A 17692-nucleotide genomic window follows, 5' to 3' on the forward strand; every position below is an offset into this window, starting at 1 on the left:
ATGTATGAGTGTTTGTTTTACCTGTAGTGAGTTTGAGTGTCTCTGTAAGGGACGAGGCCTTTTCCTGACTCTCCTTCTCTGATTGAGTACCACTGCCATTTCCGAAGATCTCAACCATGTGCCAGTGAACCCAGTATGTCCTGGATAAGGAATTCCAGTAGACCTAAAGAGCAAGAGATCGAAAACACAGCTTGTGTCAACAAAGACTGTACACCTGCAACACCATACACGGAACAATGCTCACATGTTGCTACAATATTTACAGAAGGTATATGTACTGTATAACGGTCACATGTTTCCTGATCCCGTTTTTCAAACTTTAGTTGGTGTGTAATGTTGCTGTTAGAGCATAAATAATACCTGTAAAATGATAAAGCTCAAAGTTCAATGCAAAGCAATATATATCGAACGACCGGTTTGGACTACAGCCCTCTACTTCCCGGTTGAATGACTAAACTCCGCCCACAGGAATACGTCAGTCGCCAGCTAAGCTCAAATGGCGAAGGGCAAGTGACAATACAGTTTACTGGCACGAATGGCTCTAACACTGGCACCGGGCAGTCCTTTATGTTGAGCCCTACTAAATCCCTTTCATTCAACCTAAACTTGCATACCCATTTATCCATATTTCATTTAAACATTCTTCAAAATAACAGCACCAACCTGCACAGGTGGCGAACCGTCGTTACTGTAGCGAAATTCTCCTTCGTCCCCAGAACTGACCTCTTCATAGTCCTCCAGCATACGAACCATCATGCCGCTCTTTAGGTTGTCCTGCACATACTCAACATAAGCCGAGCGCGATGTGAAGTCAGAACGCGTCTTGAAACCGTTTGCCGTTTTCTTCTTTTTCGGTGGTGTGACTGTGGCCATTGCCGCTGGGACCATGATGGAAGATGAAGCGGAGAAGCGCGACTGAAAGATGGAGCGAGACGGGTGTTTCTGGGTTTCGTTACTCATGTTCTCCATACATCTGGCTGAGCTGGACGTGAGGGGTGACTGGCGATTGCGATCCCAGCCCATAACGCGGACCAGCTCGGAGATGAGGTTGGCCATGGCCATGGTGAACTCAAACTCCCTCTGCACGCGTGCGTTTTCGGATTGAAAGGCGGCCGTGGAGGAGGAGGAGGGGCCGACGTCCTGTCGATCAGAGGTAGGCTCCACCCCTGCCGTATTGAGTTTGTCCATCAGTGAAGTGACGCACAGGTAGCGCTTTACCAGCGAGAAAAGCAGCTTGCCTGGAATCTTTGATAAATAAAAAACAATTATTACACACAGACACTGATACAGGTTTGACAATATTCACACCCATCTATCGTTGATAATGTAAAGGGGGTCGTACACCAGGTGAGTAGTGCAGCGTCATCAAGACAAGTCTTTAAAATTTTATCACATTATTTTCTTTCAGTGACACCTGTGGTGTGATTCAAAATAAATTTGCAGATTACTAATTTCTAGTTTTATTTCATTTTGAAAGAATATTTGGGGTATAAATGCAAAAACGTCAATGTGGTGGAATCGGTCTGGGTCAATAGTGTAACTAGCTTTTTTTAATGAAAATATAAATAAAAAATGTGGAATAAAATATAATCATCCAGTGTAGTGTAATAAAAATTTACATATAACTAATAAAATTATATTACTATTTTTGATGATTACACTTACATGCGATCAAGGTGTATAAAACATGTAGTATTTCTCATTCTTTGGCACAATTGGCAGTTACACCATTTGACATTTTCAAGTCCATTTAGTCTTAACTTTCATAAAATTAGTGCAAATGTAATTTTTATTGCATAAAATTAACATAAATACACTATGTGCATTAAAATAAACTTAATGCATGGTTTTAAAACAAGTTAAGATTTTTGAATTTCTCATCTTGCCAAACCATTTTTGTCTCTGACCCACATATAGAAAATCACTCTTTTTAAACTATGAAGTAGCAGTTGTTTGCGGAGATGGCAATGACATATGGCCAAACATATAGACTGCAGGTTTAAATAAAAATAAAATATAATATATTAAAGGAATAGTCTACCCTTTTGCCATATTAAACTATGTTATTACCTCAACCTAGACGAATTAATACATACCCATCTTTTTTCAATGCACTGTACAGCGCGTTGTGAATGTGTTAGCATTTAGCCTAGCCCCATTCATTCCTATGGTACAAAAAAAGTTTTATTTTGTGGCACCATACTGGTATAACTCCTCATGTAACAGTCTTTAAATAGGGAAAACATGGAAGTGTTTGGTGGCTTCCCTGTTTGGTAACATAGGAATGAATGGGGCTAGGCTAAATGCTAACACATTCACGACACGCTGTACAGTGCACGCATTGAAAAAAGATAGATATGTTAGGGCTGTGCCGGTTTCAGAATTGGTGATGACGGTTATGACGTGAGTCAAATGTGACGGTTCATCACATAACCGTCTGGGGGGGGTTGCTTGTTTAAATGCTGGTGGATTGACGCGAAAGTGTCATTTTACTATAAAATAATGAATGTGATGCCAAGTGTGTTTTAAACAGTAATGACTTTGAGAAATTTAACAGAAAGCAATGAAATATTTAAAAAACACACTGTTGCCAGAAGACTGCGCTGTCACTCTCTGCCCAGCATAAATGAATCCTCTATCTATCATTATCTTACTAATCTTCAGAGAAACAGATTTGTGCCATGGGCTTTTAATGTCTATAATTGTGTCTATATCTGTCATTACACGGACCAGAACAGCACGAAAACAATGTGGATTAAAAAGCGTCTTGAAGAGGGTTTGCTCATAAATGCATGTAAAATAAAGTAATGTGAACTTGAGATTGTTATACTGTTATTAAACTGCGCCATATGCGCTGCAAACGCAGCCGTTGTAAAAGCACAATGGCCACGCGCGGCAAATGCTCTCCGCATACGCGCTGCTCAGTGCTCATGCTTGCGATGTGAAACCAGCATTTGAATAAACTAAACACTGATTAGCTACTTGCTTTACGTTTATTTACAATTAAAGGCGGAGTCCACGATATTTGAAAAACGCTTTGGAAAATTAGACGGGCCGTCTACCAAAACACACTTATAGCCAATCAAATCAAATAAAATGCCAGATTGCGTATGTGTGGGGCGGGTCTATCAACAGAAGGTCCAGATTCTATTGGGGTAGGGGCGTGTTTGTTTAGGTGATTTCAAATATCAACATTGGCTTTCAAACATCATGGACTCCGCCTTTAACAGCAAGACAACTAGCAGTGAATGTGCTTTCAGGAGAGTTAGTAGATTAACATGGGAGGATTTGAACTTGAAAAGCGGGGCGGAGACTTTCCGCGGTTAAAACTTATTATGGTCATTCATGTTCATTTGATTCTATAAATTAAATAGAAGGAAGAGATGATTTGAAAGGTGAGACTTTGTTTAATATGTTTAATCTCGAAAGTACCCAAAAAGTGTCCTGGTCTCTCCTGTATGTCAGCGCGTTGCCAGTGTCTGCTCCGCTCTGTATTTTTCATTGCGTGACGTGATAACATGGTGGGGCGTGTAACACAGACTGTTGACAATTGTTTTTTAATTAGTATTTAAACATTCTTTATGATATATATTTTTTAATATTTTAATAACACGGTTTTGTCGGTTATAGAGTTCTAATGACGGTGTTCAACTATAACCGTCGGTCTCACGGTTATATAATAACCGTCACACCCCTAATATGTATTAATTAGTCTAAGTTGAGGTAATAACAGTTTACTTTGGCAAAAGGGTAGACTATTCCTTTAATACTGGCCAATCTTGCATCAGGAGCAGAATTTGAACTTGCGCATGTGAGAGTCCGCATCCGGTTTGCGATACCTGTCAATCCGCTTGTTAAGTCATGATGACATATGATATACTGTTTCCGGGTTCAAGCATCCACTTATTTCAATAGAGGATATTATTTTATGCCGTTTATGAGCAGAGCACTATTAATTCATATTGCACATTTACGTAAAAAGTTTATAAACCTACAGAATCACCCCTAGCAATATATTAATAATTCGCAAAAAATCTATGTCCATGAGTCCATTTCTGGTTATCTCAGATTTTGTTATGGAGAAAAAAATAAGGATTGGTGTTTTTGGTAGTTTTGCATTATGATACAAGTGTAAATTAGCCTGATTTTTTGTTATTTCCCTATGGCATTTGAGATCGGATGGTCCTCGAAGCGGTGCATGGCTTCAGAGCGGATTGTCCTAGACGCGATGCTTCTCACCTAGAAGTATGTTCATATTAGCCCGGTTCAAAAACCAGTGGCCTGCCTACCTAAACAGTATAATAGGGCATTATATGTGCACTCATGACAAGAAGTATGGCAATGATTCAAACAGAATAATGAATCATTGAATATGTGCTACAGGCTACAACCTGGCACAATGCATCTCTCCTTGTCTTTATACAAGATTAATGTTATGTGCATTGTCCCTGTTTAAATAAAATAAATGAAACTAAATTATTGAAACTATGAATCATCGATCATTCATAAATTAAGAATCATGGGGAATTCCTTTAGTTCCAATTTTATGTAATGACACCAGATAATAATGACAGATGTAACTAAATAATATGCGACTAAAAATATTTTTCTACCATTCATTTAAGTAGACAACCCGGTAACACTTTGTAAAAAGGGTCAATGAATCATGATGAAGTAATACCTAAATTAATTCTTACTTAAATATGAACTAATGCCGAGTTAAGGGATGTACTAAACATAAACTACTGAAGAGTCATCATTAACTACAAATGACTCATGACTCAACACATGAATTCATTGTTAATTAATAGATTAACTACTATCTTAATGATGACTCTTTATTAGTTTATAATTAGTACATGACTTAACTTAGTATTAGTTCATGTGAAAATACATTTATGTCATTATGATTCATGGACTTTTATTATAAATTGTAACCGGCAACCTCAGGCATCGAGACCACATGACCGAAACATTTGTCGTTTTTCAATGAAGCAGTTGCTTTTCTCTCACACTTGTGCGTTTCGCTTTCATTGTAAGTTGGCAGGCTTCCCTTTGCAGTTTTGACCTTTCAGTCTATGCACTACATTTTGGAAAGCTTAAGTTTACCAAGTTACCATTTATAAAAAAAATCTGTTAATGTGTATCTTTGGCTTTATGATGTTATAAGAATAAAGTCAGTAAATAAATCAGTAAGATGTCTTTGTTTGAGATAGATATGATTTGTGGTACAATAAGTAAATCTGTTGTTAATTTGGTTTATGCCCCGAAAAACTTTGTGAGTCAGCCGTTTTACAATTGACTGTTTAGTTGTCAAACGTTTCTTTAAGAGCGTTTATGTTCCTGCTATTTAACGTGGTGTGTAAGTTGATGTTTCATAAATGGTTCTTAATCAGTCACTTTTGAGGTTTCATTTTTCTTGGAAACTCCCTAAAAGTAAACAGGGACAGCGAAGCGCATCACTAGACGTTGGACAGAGCTGTTTTAGGCTGAAATGGAGCAGAAGATGAGTACCTGGGGCAGATGAATGCCTTCAAAGGAGATACCGTGCTCCTCAGAGGAGGTGGTCTCTGCAAAAAGCTCCAGCAGGGTGTAGCGGTTATCAAAGTCCATGTGCTGTTCAATTCCATCCTGCTGGCTGAGGGACAGGAGCACATAGGCTCGACTGCCTGTGAAAACAAAATTAAACAATCTTATTTACTTCGATCAGCCTTCTACCAGACTGTCACTTTATTGATTGTACTTTACTGGACATTTGGCACAAGATGTTGGAAATGCTTTAAGAAATTACAATTACTGAATGAGCTCTGCACACCATACACCTGCGTACCAGTCATAGACATAAAAGATTTCATGTGTGCCTGTACTATGTTAAAATAATAGCATGTGATGTAACTCAATTTCTGCTAATTACAATGCACTGCATGTTTAATACACAATTTAATGTTTGATTTCAGACCAGTGTTTCTAAACGGCACAAACATTTCATACCTCAGTGTTTTGGTTGTGTAAAAGAAAGAAAGGACACCGATGTTTCTTTAGTTTTGTTGTGGAGAGGTCATATCCTTATTAGTGGCTTGTGGTGGACTTACAGAATGAGGAGGTGAAACAAGGTTCGACTTTCATATTTGCCAACCCACAATGTGGGTAAGACAGCTATGGCAGATGGGGGATGATATTCAATGGGATGGTCTATGGACAAGTTTATAAAACACGAGCGGGAGAAATTATGGGTTTTAGTTGATGCTTGCGTTGTGAGTAAACATGCTGCACAAGGTTTTGTACATATGTAAGGGCTTTCTCAGATATTTCAGAGCAAATGTTGAAATAATCTTCTTGTGTAACTTACATACACTCACAAAAAGAAAAAAAAAATAGTATCATTAATAGCCTAAAGACCAGTACTTAAATTGTTTTTTGCGGAGGCAAGCAGGAATTATCAGAAACACCTAACTCCTGCTTGTCATCAATAGGAGCGTGCATTTGACTTCATGTGGCGTCACAAGAACCTGCAGACGGATGACATCAGATTATCACAAGAGCGTTTCGAGAAATCATACGGAGTCTGCGTTAAAATTGCTATCTCAACTTTCTCACCAACATAAAAATGGCATGACTAGCAAATATTACACAGACGTTTGACTATTTTAAGAAACTTGCTTGCAGTTCACCAAAAAATGAAAGTACTTACATTATTGAAGCACTATATAAAGGAGTGTTAGGAATCGAGAGGATCAGTCATCATTCATAACACTTTATTGATATTGCAGTTGAGTAATATATCATATGTAAGGTACTCTTGCTGTCCCATTTGTTATAACCGGACTGCGTTCTGCTCGCGAGTTTGACTTACAGAGCTGAAGGAGCTTTATATACACTCTAAAAAATGTCGGGTTGTTTTTAACCCAGGGCTGGGTAACTATAGGAGAACACATTTTTGGTTTAAAATGGCCGAAATAATGCGTTTTTTACCCAACTGCTGGGTTATTGTTAATTATTTGGGTAATTTTAACCCAGAAATGTGTAGCCTATATGCACCCCTAGATCAAATTTATGACATAAAACAATCTCAAACATAGAAATTAAATTTAACAAAACATAAATTATACAATGTAATTCTGTTAGTTAGTAGCCTTATTTTTCTGAGGTTCATGAGCATAACCATCATGGTGGACAAAATTAAATGCAGGTGAATGTTATATGTAATTTGAATCTATGGTTTAAAAGTTTTAAAGGGGGAGGGGGTTAGGGATGTTGCAGTGCCAGAATTTTTCCACAGGTTAATCAGTGTGTAATCATGCACATTTATATGCCACCGTACGCTTTCGTCTTTTCCGGAAAAAATTGAAAGGCTGTTCTGTCTTTTATAAATCTGACAACACGAAAGACTCTTTGGACATATAAAGGATGAAGTACTACTCTATAGGTAACCAAGATTTACATTAGATTGGCAGAAACGGTGTGTGTTATATGATCTTTAATAAATGGTGATCAATTTAAAATAAAAATAAGACCAGCCTTACATTAGCTCTAAAACTACTGGTTCAACCCCACCACATTCTAGACAATAGTTTGCAAAACTTCTGCCAATGACATATAGCCAATGCTATGAACGCTCTGACACATATCCCCTTGTGACACAGCCCTTTTATTGATGCCTTACAATGACTCACAATTCCCAAGATCTCACAGGACACTGGCTAGAAACTGAGGTTAATACCGTTTGCACTTATGAAACAAATGCTGTTTTCTGAAAACACACTTAGACAGTCACATTAAAGTTGGTGCTTCACTTTCTTTTATAATAACCTGAATGCTAGAGACCAACGGAATGTAGTGTTTATTTTTCATTGTAATTTGCTAAACACTGACCTGCAAATTAAGAATAAAGATGTTTGACTAATAGTGCAGGGTTTCCCGCAGCACTTTGCAGTTCGGGCGACCCGCCTAAGCTGGGAAACCCTACCGCCTTAACTAGGTCGTCCAAAAAAAAAAATTAGCTGCACAAAAGGCTGTCAAGTGCATCTCGGAGAATAGCGCCAATAAGTTAGCTGGTGATTTTTGTTGTTTGAGCAACCTGCTAGCTAGGTTGCAAGTGCCTGTTGATTCGATATAATTGTTGAGCGCTCTTGCTCACGTTATTTATGTGCATTATTTACATGCTACAGTAGTAACACTCCTTTAAGATAATGTAATTAATAGTGGGAATTATAATCAGTTTTTACAATCTTTGCACTATCAATCATCGTTCGCCAGACATTCTACAACATCTGCTTCAGTTTGTGTTTATTAATCCTGTAGTTTCACGCAGCTATTCCTATTAGAGGTTTCTGTTAAAAACATTTAATTAATTCATAATCTAGTATGTGTCCATTTTCTGTCATAGTTTCTTCAAAATTAAGTTTTATTTGAGTGTTTTAAATAAAAATATTTTCATTTTTATCATGATGCGTGCGTATGCCCCGGCTCTGAACACCCGCCCAACCCTACAACTTTAACTAACAAATTTTCTGCAGAGAATCCTGTAGTGGATCAAAATTTTAGACTGACCTCTTGGCTGGAAATCAAACTCTTTAACATATATCCCAAAGGATGATATATTGACTGGATGACATGCCATTGCGATTCATGTTACACACATACCTTTCTGTACCATAAATGAGCTGTGGATCTGAGGATCAAATTGCATATGTGCCACAGCACAACAAACTCCCTAAAGGCTTTGGAAGCATCCTGCCGTTAATTTTCAAATTAACTCATTTTTGACATCTTTGCTTGAATATTTAAATTGGCAAGGTCTAAAACACATGCAAATCACTTTTGTCATGGTGCAGAACTATACTCGCTTAGCTAGACTACTGAAGGTTTGGGAACCACGATCACTTTGAATGGGCAAGGAATACCCAAGAGGTCATATGACAATCATGTAAAGCTTGTCCACCAGGTATTCATTATTGTCGAGCCCTGCATTTAATAATCTGTTTGGAATAAAGTCATTATCCCATTGAACAACACTGTGCTAAGTATTGCTATAAGTGTTAGCAGCAGTAATTATATGATTTCAAGCAAGGGGTTACTATAATAGTCTGGGAAAATACCCTAGAAAGTGAGAAAACCCAAATATGGTTATTAACACATAGGTCTGAGCATGATTCCGAGATAAATTTAAGGCTTTACATGAATAAAAAAAAAAAACATACCAGCATCATGAGAAGCCAAGGCCCGCAACATCTTGCCAGCGCTGCGTCTAGTCTGTCGTTCTTTGTTGCAAAGCAGTTCCATAAGCAGGTCAAGAGCGCCTGTTTCCTTGAAGACCCCCACCAAAGAGCCGATACTGGCATAGGCGCTCAGCACATGAATGGTGTGCGTGATGCTTATACCGAAGTCGCTGTTCTTGGCCATCTGCTTCCGCGCGCGCCGCACAAGATTCTTCACGTCGTCCTTCATGTCCGACAGTTCACCCTCATCGAAGGTGACGTTGGTGGGGAACTGTCCACTGGGTCGCTCTTCTTCCTCCAGCAGAGTCCTTTGGGAGTCTGCCATTCGTTTTCCTAGCAGAGTGGGGCAGTTTGCATATACATCCTCTGTGGACATCCACATTAGGATGCTCTCCGTCTTGCTTTCTCCTGAAGTGGACCCGCCAGACCCGCCGACACCCGAACTGTTTCCGCTGCCACCGCCCGCCTCATTGCTGCCACCCGAGCTGCTGCTATCATCCACAGCCAGCAGGTTCCAGCGAATCAGGTACTCCGTCTGGCCGTCATGAGTCCTCCGTTGACGGATGAGTTCCTCTGGGTAAGCCTGCTGCTTCGGGCCCAGCTGAACCAGCAGGTTGCCGTTACGGCGCTCACCCACCATGGTCGCTAAACAGAATATAAAAGGTAAAAGCATTAGTTGTAGTTTAAGATCTACAAATTATGTCTCTGATTGAGTGGCAGTGGCAGGCGTTCAGAATGTTACAACAGTCAGTTACCATTTACGTTTCACATTTTAAGATTAAATGTAAATCTGTTCATTAAAAAACGGCTTTATTGGACATGCATAGAAGAAATATTAGTGGGGAAAAAATGTATTAAAGGGCTCAGATGCAAAACCCTCTAAGTGCGACTCACATGTCATCTTGCAAATTAGCATTTTTTTATCAGATTCTTAATCGATTCTGCCAACAAAACTGTATTTCTGAATGACTCGAGGACACGATTAAGCGAATTTGAAGAACGCACCTTTTTCTTTAAAGGGGGGTCGCACACCGGCCACGCAGCTCAATATTTATTTATTATAATTGCATATCCGTGCAATTCGTGCAACATTTATTAGGGAAGGCACAATTCTCAAAATAATACTGAACCGTTCAGAACAACCTCCACAGTTCAATACGCGCATGTAAATAATAGTTTTTCAGTCCAAATAATTTCCATGAGTTGTATATTTTTTTGTGTCTGTCTATAAATCTACACCCTGAGATAAACATCTTCCTGTAAATAAATATCCCATTCCAACCCGCTAAATCAAACCTAGCATCTTTTTGGATAAACCAAACTTTCAGTCAGTGTGAAAAGGCGCGTGCTTCTTGTTTTCCCGGGACAGAGATCATAAAATAATACCATTTTAATTACACTTAAAAACAGTTCCTAACAAACGTACTGTTTCGTTTAAAACATGTTAAGGCATCTTCTTCCTTGACTTGTATCTGAAAAATCTGCCTCTGCTCTCCTTCTCTCGTACAGTATCGTTATGCTAACCTTGTAGGTGGCTTTAGATCTGCCCAGAGGGATCGGACTATGACATTAAAGTACCGCGAGAACTAACGCTAAAGCCCAGTTTTATAATCGCTCTCGCGATATTTCAGCGTAATAAGCCGCATTGGTCACAGTTGATCACACCCAACGTTTAATTTTATTTATTTGAACCTTGATTGATATTATCTCTCTGTGAGCAACTCTTAAGTGTATTAGAAAAACTGCGCCAAAATTCCTCATAAGGCCTTATAATTACATCAGTAATTGTAAACAAATTTAGTTTGTGGTTCACTTTTACCTCACTTTCACTTAACGTTAGACAACATGATGAAAGTCCTCTAATTTATGACAATGTGACCTGACAAGTTCTGTTAAGATTACGGTAGTACTCGTGATGCATACTTAAAGCATATGGCAGCACATGAAAAACTCCGTATCCCGCCTACTTTAAACTCCAATGCTGAAATTGGTACCTAATTTGTAATCGTAATAATATAATAAAACTACATTTTTCATGCTAAAACACTTGCATTTCACATAATTTGCTAGGCACGACCAAACTACCAAGTTACCTTTTATTGAAGTTGTCGTGACAGCTTCATGTACATCCACGTTGTTCTTATTGGTTAAACACGACACCCAAAAATATCACTTCCGTCTGCTTAACGATGTGAACTATCAGTCTAACTAAATAAGTAGCGGGCAGGCAAACTGAATAAAAAGTGAAATTACGCAAGACCTGTAACAACGTCTCGTGACACCATTGTTTGCTAACATTAGCAAACAGTCATTCTCTCACACAAACCAATGTCAGAAAGCGATGTATTTGTTTTACAGTTAATGCAGCTAACTTAGGTCCATCCCCAGCTAATGTAAGCCCGCTAGCGATGCTGCTAAAGCGGGGCTGTGTGTATCAGGCTTGACGGCGCGTCTGACTCACTCTTCCCGAAGGCTTGACTAACACCAGCCCGGTCTGTGCTCTCATCAGAAACCGCATCGAGACACGCTGTTTTCGCTTGTCAAACGGCAGACACGCAGGGCTTAGTCAAACAAGTGTGCGTTAACGCTAAACTAGCAAGCAACTTGACGCGACAACCAGGAAAGCTTGTAATTAACGTAACTTAACCGCCCCGGCGCGAATCTACACTGTTCAGTATAACGGCAGCGTTCTAGTATGTCGCGAAGCGTCACTAGCAGCGTATAACGTTATATGTTGTAAGTAACGTTAGCTGTCAGTGCGGCCTCGGTTTAAAAACAAATAGAAACCAGCGACCGAACTACAAAACTCCGCTTTGACTGACCTCCCGTGTTGCAGGGCCTCGCCTCCTTCTCGACTTTCCCCCTGGGTGGATGGAGTTTTCTTCTCCGTGGTAGCGTATCGTTGCCCAGCCTGAAGTCGTTTTTGCTGCCCGTTGTACACTACAGTTAAGTGTAGTCCAGTCAGCGCTGCTTCCTGTGGAACAGGTACGAGTTCACTTCTCTCTCGTGCATTGATGTTTGGATGCAGCAGCCCATTACTGCCCTCTACAGACATGGAAGCATACCCACTACACCACTGGTATAGAGTAGAATATCAACTTAACCCTGCTTTTATAAACACACTTTCATAAATTTTAAAAACAAATCTCCGATCTTGTGCATGTCTGTCTGTCTGTCTGTCTTCTCTAGAGCTCCTACAGTTGACGTCACAAAGCCTAAACTACGCCCTTTTGCCAGGCAATCGTAGAGCGCTGTATCATTTGTAGGCCTATTGATTGTGGTTGAACAATAATTTCAAACCAGACTGTTTATACCATACAAACTATTTCATGTTAAGACCTTTATGTTTAATATTAGCCCTGCCATTACATAAAAGCATTTAAAATGTGGAAAATAACTGAGCTGATACATGTTAAAAGGCATTATGCACTTCAAAAAATAAATGTCTTACTTAGTATTTTTGTCTTATTTTCTAGTATAAATATCTAATAATTCTTAAATTGAGATACATTAGCAAAATGGCTTAAGAAATTAAGTCTTGTTTATTAAAATAAATAATGAAAATCAAGAGGTTTTCCACTAAAATATCTAATATTAATACAAAAAAATGGCTTAAGATTTTGAGTCTTGTTTATTGAACTAAATGATGAAAATCAAGAGGTCTTTTACTTAAAACAAGTAAAAAATATCTGCCAGTGCAGTAAGAAAAATAAACTTAATTCCAATTTCAACTTAATTCAATAAACTTAATTTAAGTTTATTTTTCTTACCACACTGGCAGATATTTTTACTTGTTTTAAGTAAAAGACCATGATTTTCATCATTTAGTTGAGTAAACAAGACTTAAAATCTTAAGCCACTTTTCTTATCAAGTAAATGTATTAGATATTTTTAGTGGAAAACAAGACATACATTTTTTTGCAGTGTGCCACATATATCGCTTAAGTAGGGCCGGCCCGGCACTGGTGGCCGAAACATTGAACCACCTCACAGTCCTCTGCTGAATGTTTTGTCTGAGGAAATGTTTTTATGCATTTATATTTGTCATTGCTTCTTGAAGTGGGACTGGATTTTCCTCTTGTCACCTCCTTAAATTTCAGCACAGACTACACTACATGAATTTGGGTTTTCTTTTTGAATCCATTTTTAAGGGTTTGAAACTTTTCTTTCTTTTATATACAGCAGAGAGTACAAATTGAGAATTGTGTGATTCATCTGCTTAATTACTTAACCCTTATTTGTTGTTGGGAAATTTTTTTGTCGTAATTTGGCCATAACTTTCTCTGTGTTCCAGGAAATGGAATATGATTTTTCGTGATAAATCTTATATTGACACATATTTTGGGAGAATGCTTTGAAATTTTCCAATAACACAATATGATATTAAATGATGTCATGGCTTTGCATTCAAAAAATGTGGTTATAATGGAGGTCAATGGGGAAAAACAGACACAAATCGCAAATGAGGAAGAAAAAAATAAAATCTGATGCTGCACATAAACTAACAATGTATCAAAGCCAATGTTTTTACTAATCTTTGACATGCCCAAGACTGTGAAAAAGGTAAAATCCAATCCACAATCACTTTTTACATCAGTAATTTTGTGCCTCCCCCCAAATTATCATCACTGACATCACTTATGAACTTGGCAATTAATGAGTTAAAATCCTAGAATTTTTTTGTAAACATTTGGCAGTTTTAATGAGTACTGAGATTGATTATCAGATTTATGCAAAAAATTAAGAGAATATTAATCTGATACATTTTTACAGCCGTTTTAGTTGAATGTTTTCATCCATGAAGAACACGAACAACACATATGTCCATCTAATTAATCTGTTTAAAATATTATTACACTGTAAAAAAAAATCCGTAAAAAACGGTAAATCTCTGGCAGCAAAGTTGCCAGAGAAATTCCGTCAAATTACGGAAAAAAATGTTTTTCAAAATTACATACAAAAAATACAGATAATCTTTTACAGTCATAATTCATTAAATTACAGAATATTACTGTTAATAATTGCTATAAAACTGTAGAAAAACAGATAAATTATGTGAAAATACATAAAAACAACTACTTTTCAGGTTAATCCCTGTAAATATACGGCTTTTATTAGTTACTTTATTAAGTTGCTCTGTATTTATACAGTAATATTCTTTTAAAATACAGTTTATCTTAGTAAAATAACCAAGAAAATTTCATAAAAAACTTAATAAGTATGTGAAAATGCATGAAAAACAACTACTTTTCAGGTTAATCTCGGTAAAGGTATGGTTTTTATTAGTCATTTTATTAAAATACATGTATTAAAAATGTAATAAGTATGTGAAAATACATTGTAAAGAAACAGTTTACTCTTATCTTTACAAAACAACTAAGAACAATGTATAAAACCCAATAAGTACATAAAATCAAAGACTAAAAAATTACATAAATATATTTTAACAAAATGATTGGACAATATGATTGATTGATTGATTGAGTGTTAAGGAGTTATTAGATAAAAGGGGTGGAGTTTATAAAATGGCATTATTTACATTTTTGTCATCATTAATTAATTTTTTATGTACAATCAACTCAACTGTTGTTTGTTAAGTTTACTTAATCTTCTTTTGTTAAATGAACTTAATTATTGTTCGTTGAGTTTACTTAACAAATTGTGTGGAACCTGTTGACAAAATATTTTTAAGTAAATCCAACATTTCATTTTTTTGAGTGAACAACAAACTGCACATATGAAAAAAAACTGCAATGAAACATACTATAACAGCCTAGGTCCCACTTACTGCCATTCCAAAGAGCCATTAGTTTAAAACTGAGGTGGTGGGTATATGAATGGTTGTAACTATGGTAACAATAAAATGCTGAAAAAAATGTTCCCCTTAATGTCCAAAAACACTGAAATTACAGGGATTTTACACATGAAACAAAAACTAGTACATTACAAAACTAATAGATCTGTGGATTTTAGGTGCTTTCAGTTGACGCTTGATCCTTCTTTTGACCCCTGTTTGGTTTAGCCACCGATCCATTTTTACGTTATTAAAACAGAATGGCAAGAACTGATATCACAGTTTTGCAAGTGCATTAAAAATCTACTTAAATAAGTGACAATTGTATAAACACTTGCCTAGTTTAGGTCAACTTTTGGCAGGCCACTGGGGGGGGTTTGGCAGACCACACTTTGAGAATTACTGTCTTAGAGCAGTGAATCACAATGTTTCCTGAAGCCTCTAGGTGGTGCTATTGAGTAATTTCTACACGCCCACTTCTGACGCCTATACCACATGTAAATTTGCACCACACAGTGCTCGGGCCCTAATAAACAGTATCTGTTGAAGTCTCTGTCATTAAAATTGATTAAATAAGAAAAGAAGAGAAAATCACTCGCCGCTCCTGACTGACTAATAAAGATGAATCCATATTTCCTTTTAACGCAATTATTTTTTTGCCCAAAATCCTTTGTGTTGAGCTCTGATATTTGAAATAAGTTTGAGGTTTATCGTGGATTTAGATTTCCTAAATAACTTTTCCTGCATTTAACATGACATCTTTTCCTTCATTAACAGACTGTGTTAAGGTTAGACAGGGAACGAACCCAGGCGCAGACGTAGTCGTAATGATTAACACTTTTATTATAGAAAACAGTTAACAAAACAAAAAAAACCCATGATGGGGTAAACAACAAACAAAAACTGAACAGAGGACTGGGTGAACTCAGGACTACAATTAGACTAGACTACAGGACAAAGAACAAACTGGACTATGACTTCACTAAACAATACAACAGTGTACTCACATCGACAAGGCAAAACAAACCAGTGAAGAACCCCAAACACAAGGACTTTAAATAGGAGAACAAATGAGGTGAACAGGTGAAAATCATAACAAGTAAGAGATCGGGTAAAAAGTGGTTAGCATACACAATACAGGCCACGCATTCCCCACACAAGACATTGTATTGTCAGAACCCTGCCATACTGAACTAATATACAAAATGAGACAAGGTTCCGGCAGGATCCTGACAGACTGTAAATCAGATGTGAGGAACTTTAACATTTTTCTTTTAATGAACTACGGTTTCCCTAAAGTAGCCTTCCCTACTGAAAATTCCAGCCAAAACCAGCACAAGCTGGTAGCTGGCCCCAGCTGGTTTTAGCTGGTTTAAGGTGGTTTACGCTGGTCCTCCCAGCCTGACAAAGCTGGTCATGCTGGTGGGCCAGCTGGTATTCCAGCCTGACCAGCTAAGTCCAGCTAAACCAGCTTAAAATGTGACCAAAACACACCTAGACCAGCTTGCTACACCAGCAAAACCAGCTTCCTACACCAGCAAAACCAGCTAAAACCAAGATGGGGACCAGCCAAAACCAGCTCACCAGCCCATGCTGGTCTTAGCTGGACTCTTCAGCAGGGTTGGCCACCACTGGACGGGTCTTATCCATTTTAAACCACTCATGTGCCAAGATCTGCTTGATTGTTGCTTTCCATTATTCTTCAGGCACTGTTGAATCAGATCACGGACATCTGTAGGTTTTAGAAAAGAGCTGGTCAGTCACGATATACTAATGACATTTATTGACATGACATATTGAGATTTTTTGCTTGTATTGTTGTTATTTCTGTCTGATTAATAATCTATCATGTTCTTGTAACAGATATTGTTAGTGTAGCTCAGCTGGTAGTGAATTGTGTTAACAGCACAAAAAGTTGTGGGAGAGGAGCAGACATACTGATGAAAAATATTACCTTGAATACACTTCAAGTAATGTATTGGTATTGCATTGAATTAATTGCATGTAATCTAAATGGCTTTAAGATTTATGAATATGGTCAACAGGGTTTCCAGATCACTGTTCTTTGGTGCTTCAGCCTTTACGGTCTGGTCTAGTTCATCTTAGTTATGTTATGGATAGTTAAATTAGTTTTGATGACTTGCATAACAAATAACTGTTTGTGCTCACATCGCTCTATACGCTTGATGGCGACCTGCAAAGAGAAAGACAACATGAAACACTGAAAAGCACCTGACACTGCACAACATGTTTAAGGTTTGCACAGTGTCTGTGGTAATAAGTATGGGTGCCGTACCAATGTGCCATCAGCTTTACAGGTTCCTCTATCCACCCTGCCAAAGGCACCACTCCCAAAAAAAATCATCTTTACTCATTCTATACTCTTATTCAGCATTGAACGATTCTGAAACACACACACACACACAATAATAAAATGTATGAGGTTACATATTCACAGAGTATAAAAGGGATCAAACACACGCTCACAGACTTAATACGATATTTACATAGACAGAGATAAAACAAAACAATTACAGAGAAACAGGAATCAGTCAACAAGAGAAATATGAAATGGAAAACAAAGTCAGAGAAGAACGACATACAAGAAATCATTGTCTGATATGTCTACAATAAGATCTGCTTTCAAAAAATACAGTAAATTGTGCTGTCTTACCAGGAC

The 17692-nt window shown here is 37.7% G+C and overlaps 1 protein-coding gene across 4 annotated transcripts in view; it reads right to left on the reverse strand.

The window, feature by feature from the left end:
• Window positions 1-12197, reverse strand: part of LOC129415507 (cullin-9) — a 58834-nt gene extending 46637 nt beyond the window's left edge. For 3 of the 4 annotated variants that reach the window (XM_073872973.1, XM_073872972.1, XM_073872970.1), the window contains exons 1-5: window positions 12041-12197; window positions 9201-9863; window positions 5515-5669; window positions 664-1245; window positions 22-163 (exon numbers count right to left, since the gene is read on the reverse strand). In XM_073872973.1, coding sequence (XP_073729074.1) covers window positions 22-163; window positions 664-1245; window positions 5515-5669; window positions 9201-9858 — 1537 coding nt within the window. In that variant the 5' untranslated portion in view covers window positions 9859-9863; window positions 12041-12197. Of the gene's footprint in view, window positions 1-21; window positions 164-663; window positions 1246-5514; window positions 5670-9200; window positions 9864-11311; window positions 11448-12040 lie in introns of those variants that run through there. The other variant, XM_073872971.1, reaches the window with a different exon arrangement.
• Between the last annotated feature and the right edge of the window lie 5495 nt (window positions 12198-17692).

This window comes from Misgurnus anguillicaudatus, chromosome 11, assembly GCF_027580225.2.
Source record: "Misgurnus anguillicaudatus chromosome 11, ASM2758022v2, whole genome shotgun sequence".
Lineage (NCBI taxonomy): Eukaryota > Metazoa > Chordata > Actinopteri > Cypriniformes > Cobitidae > Misgurnus > Misgurnus anguillicaudatus.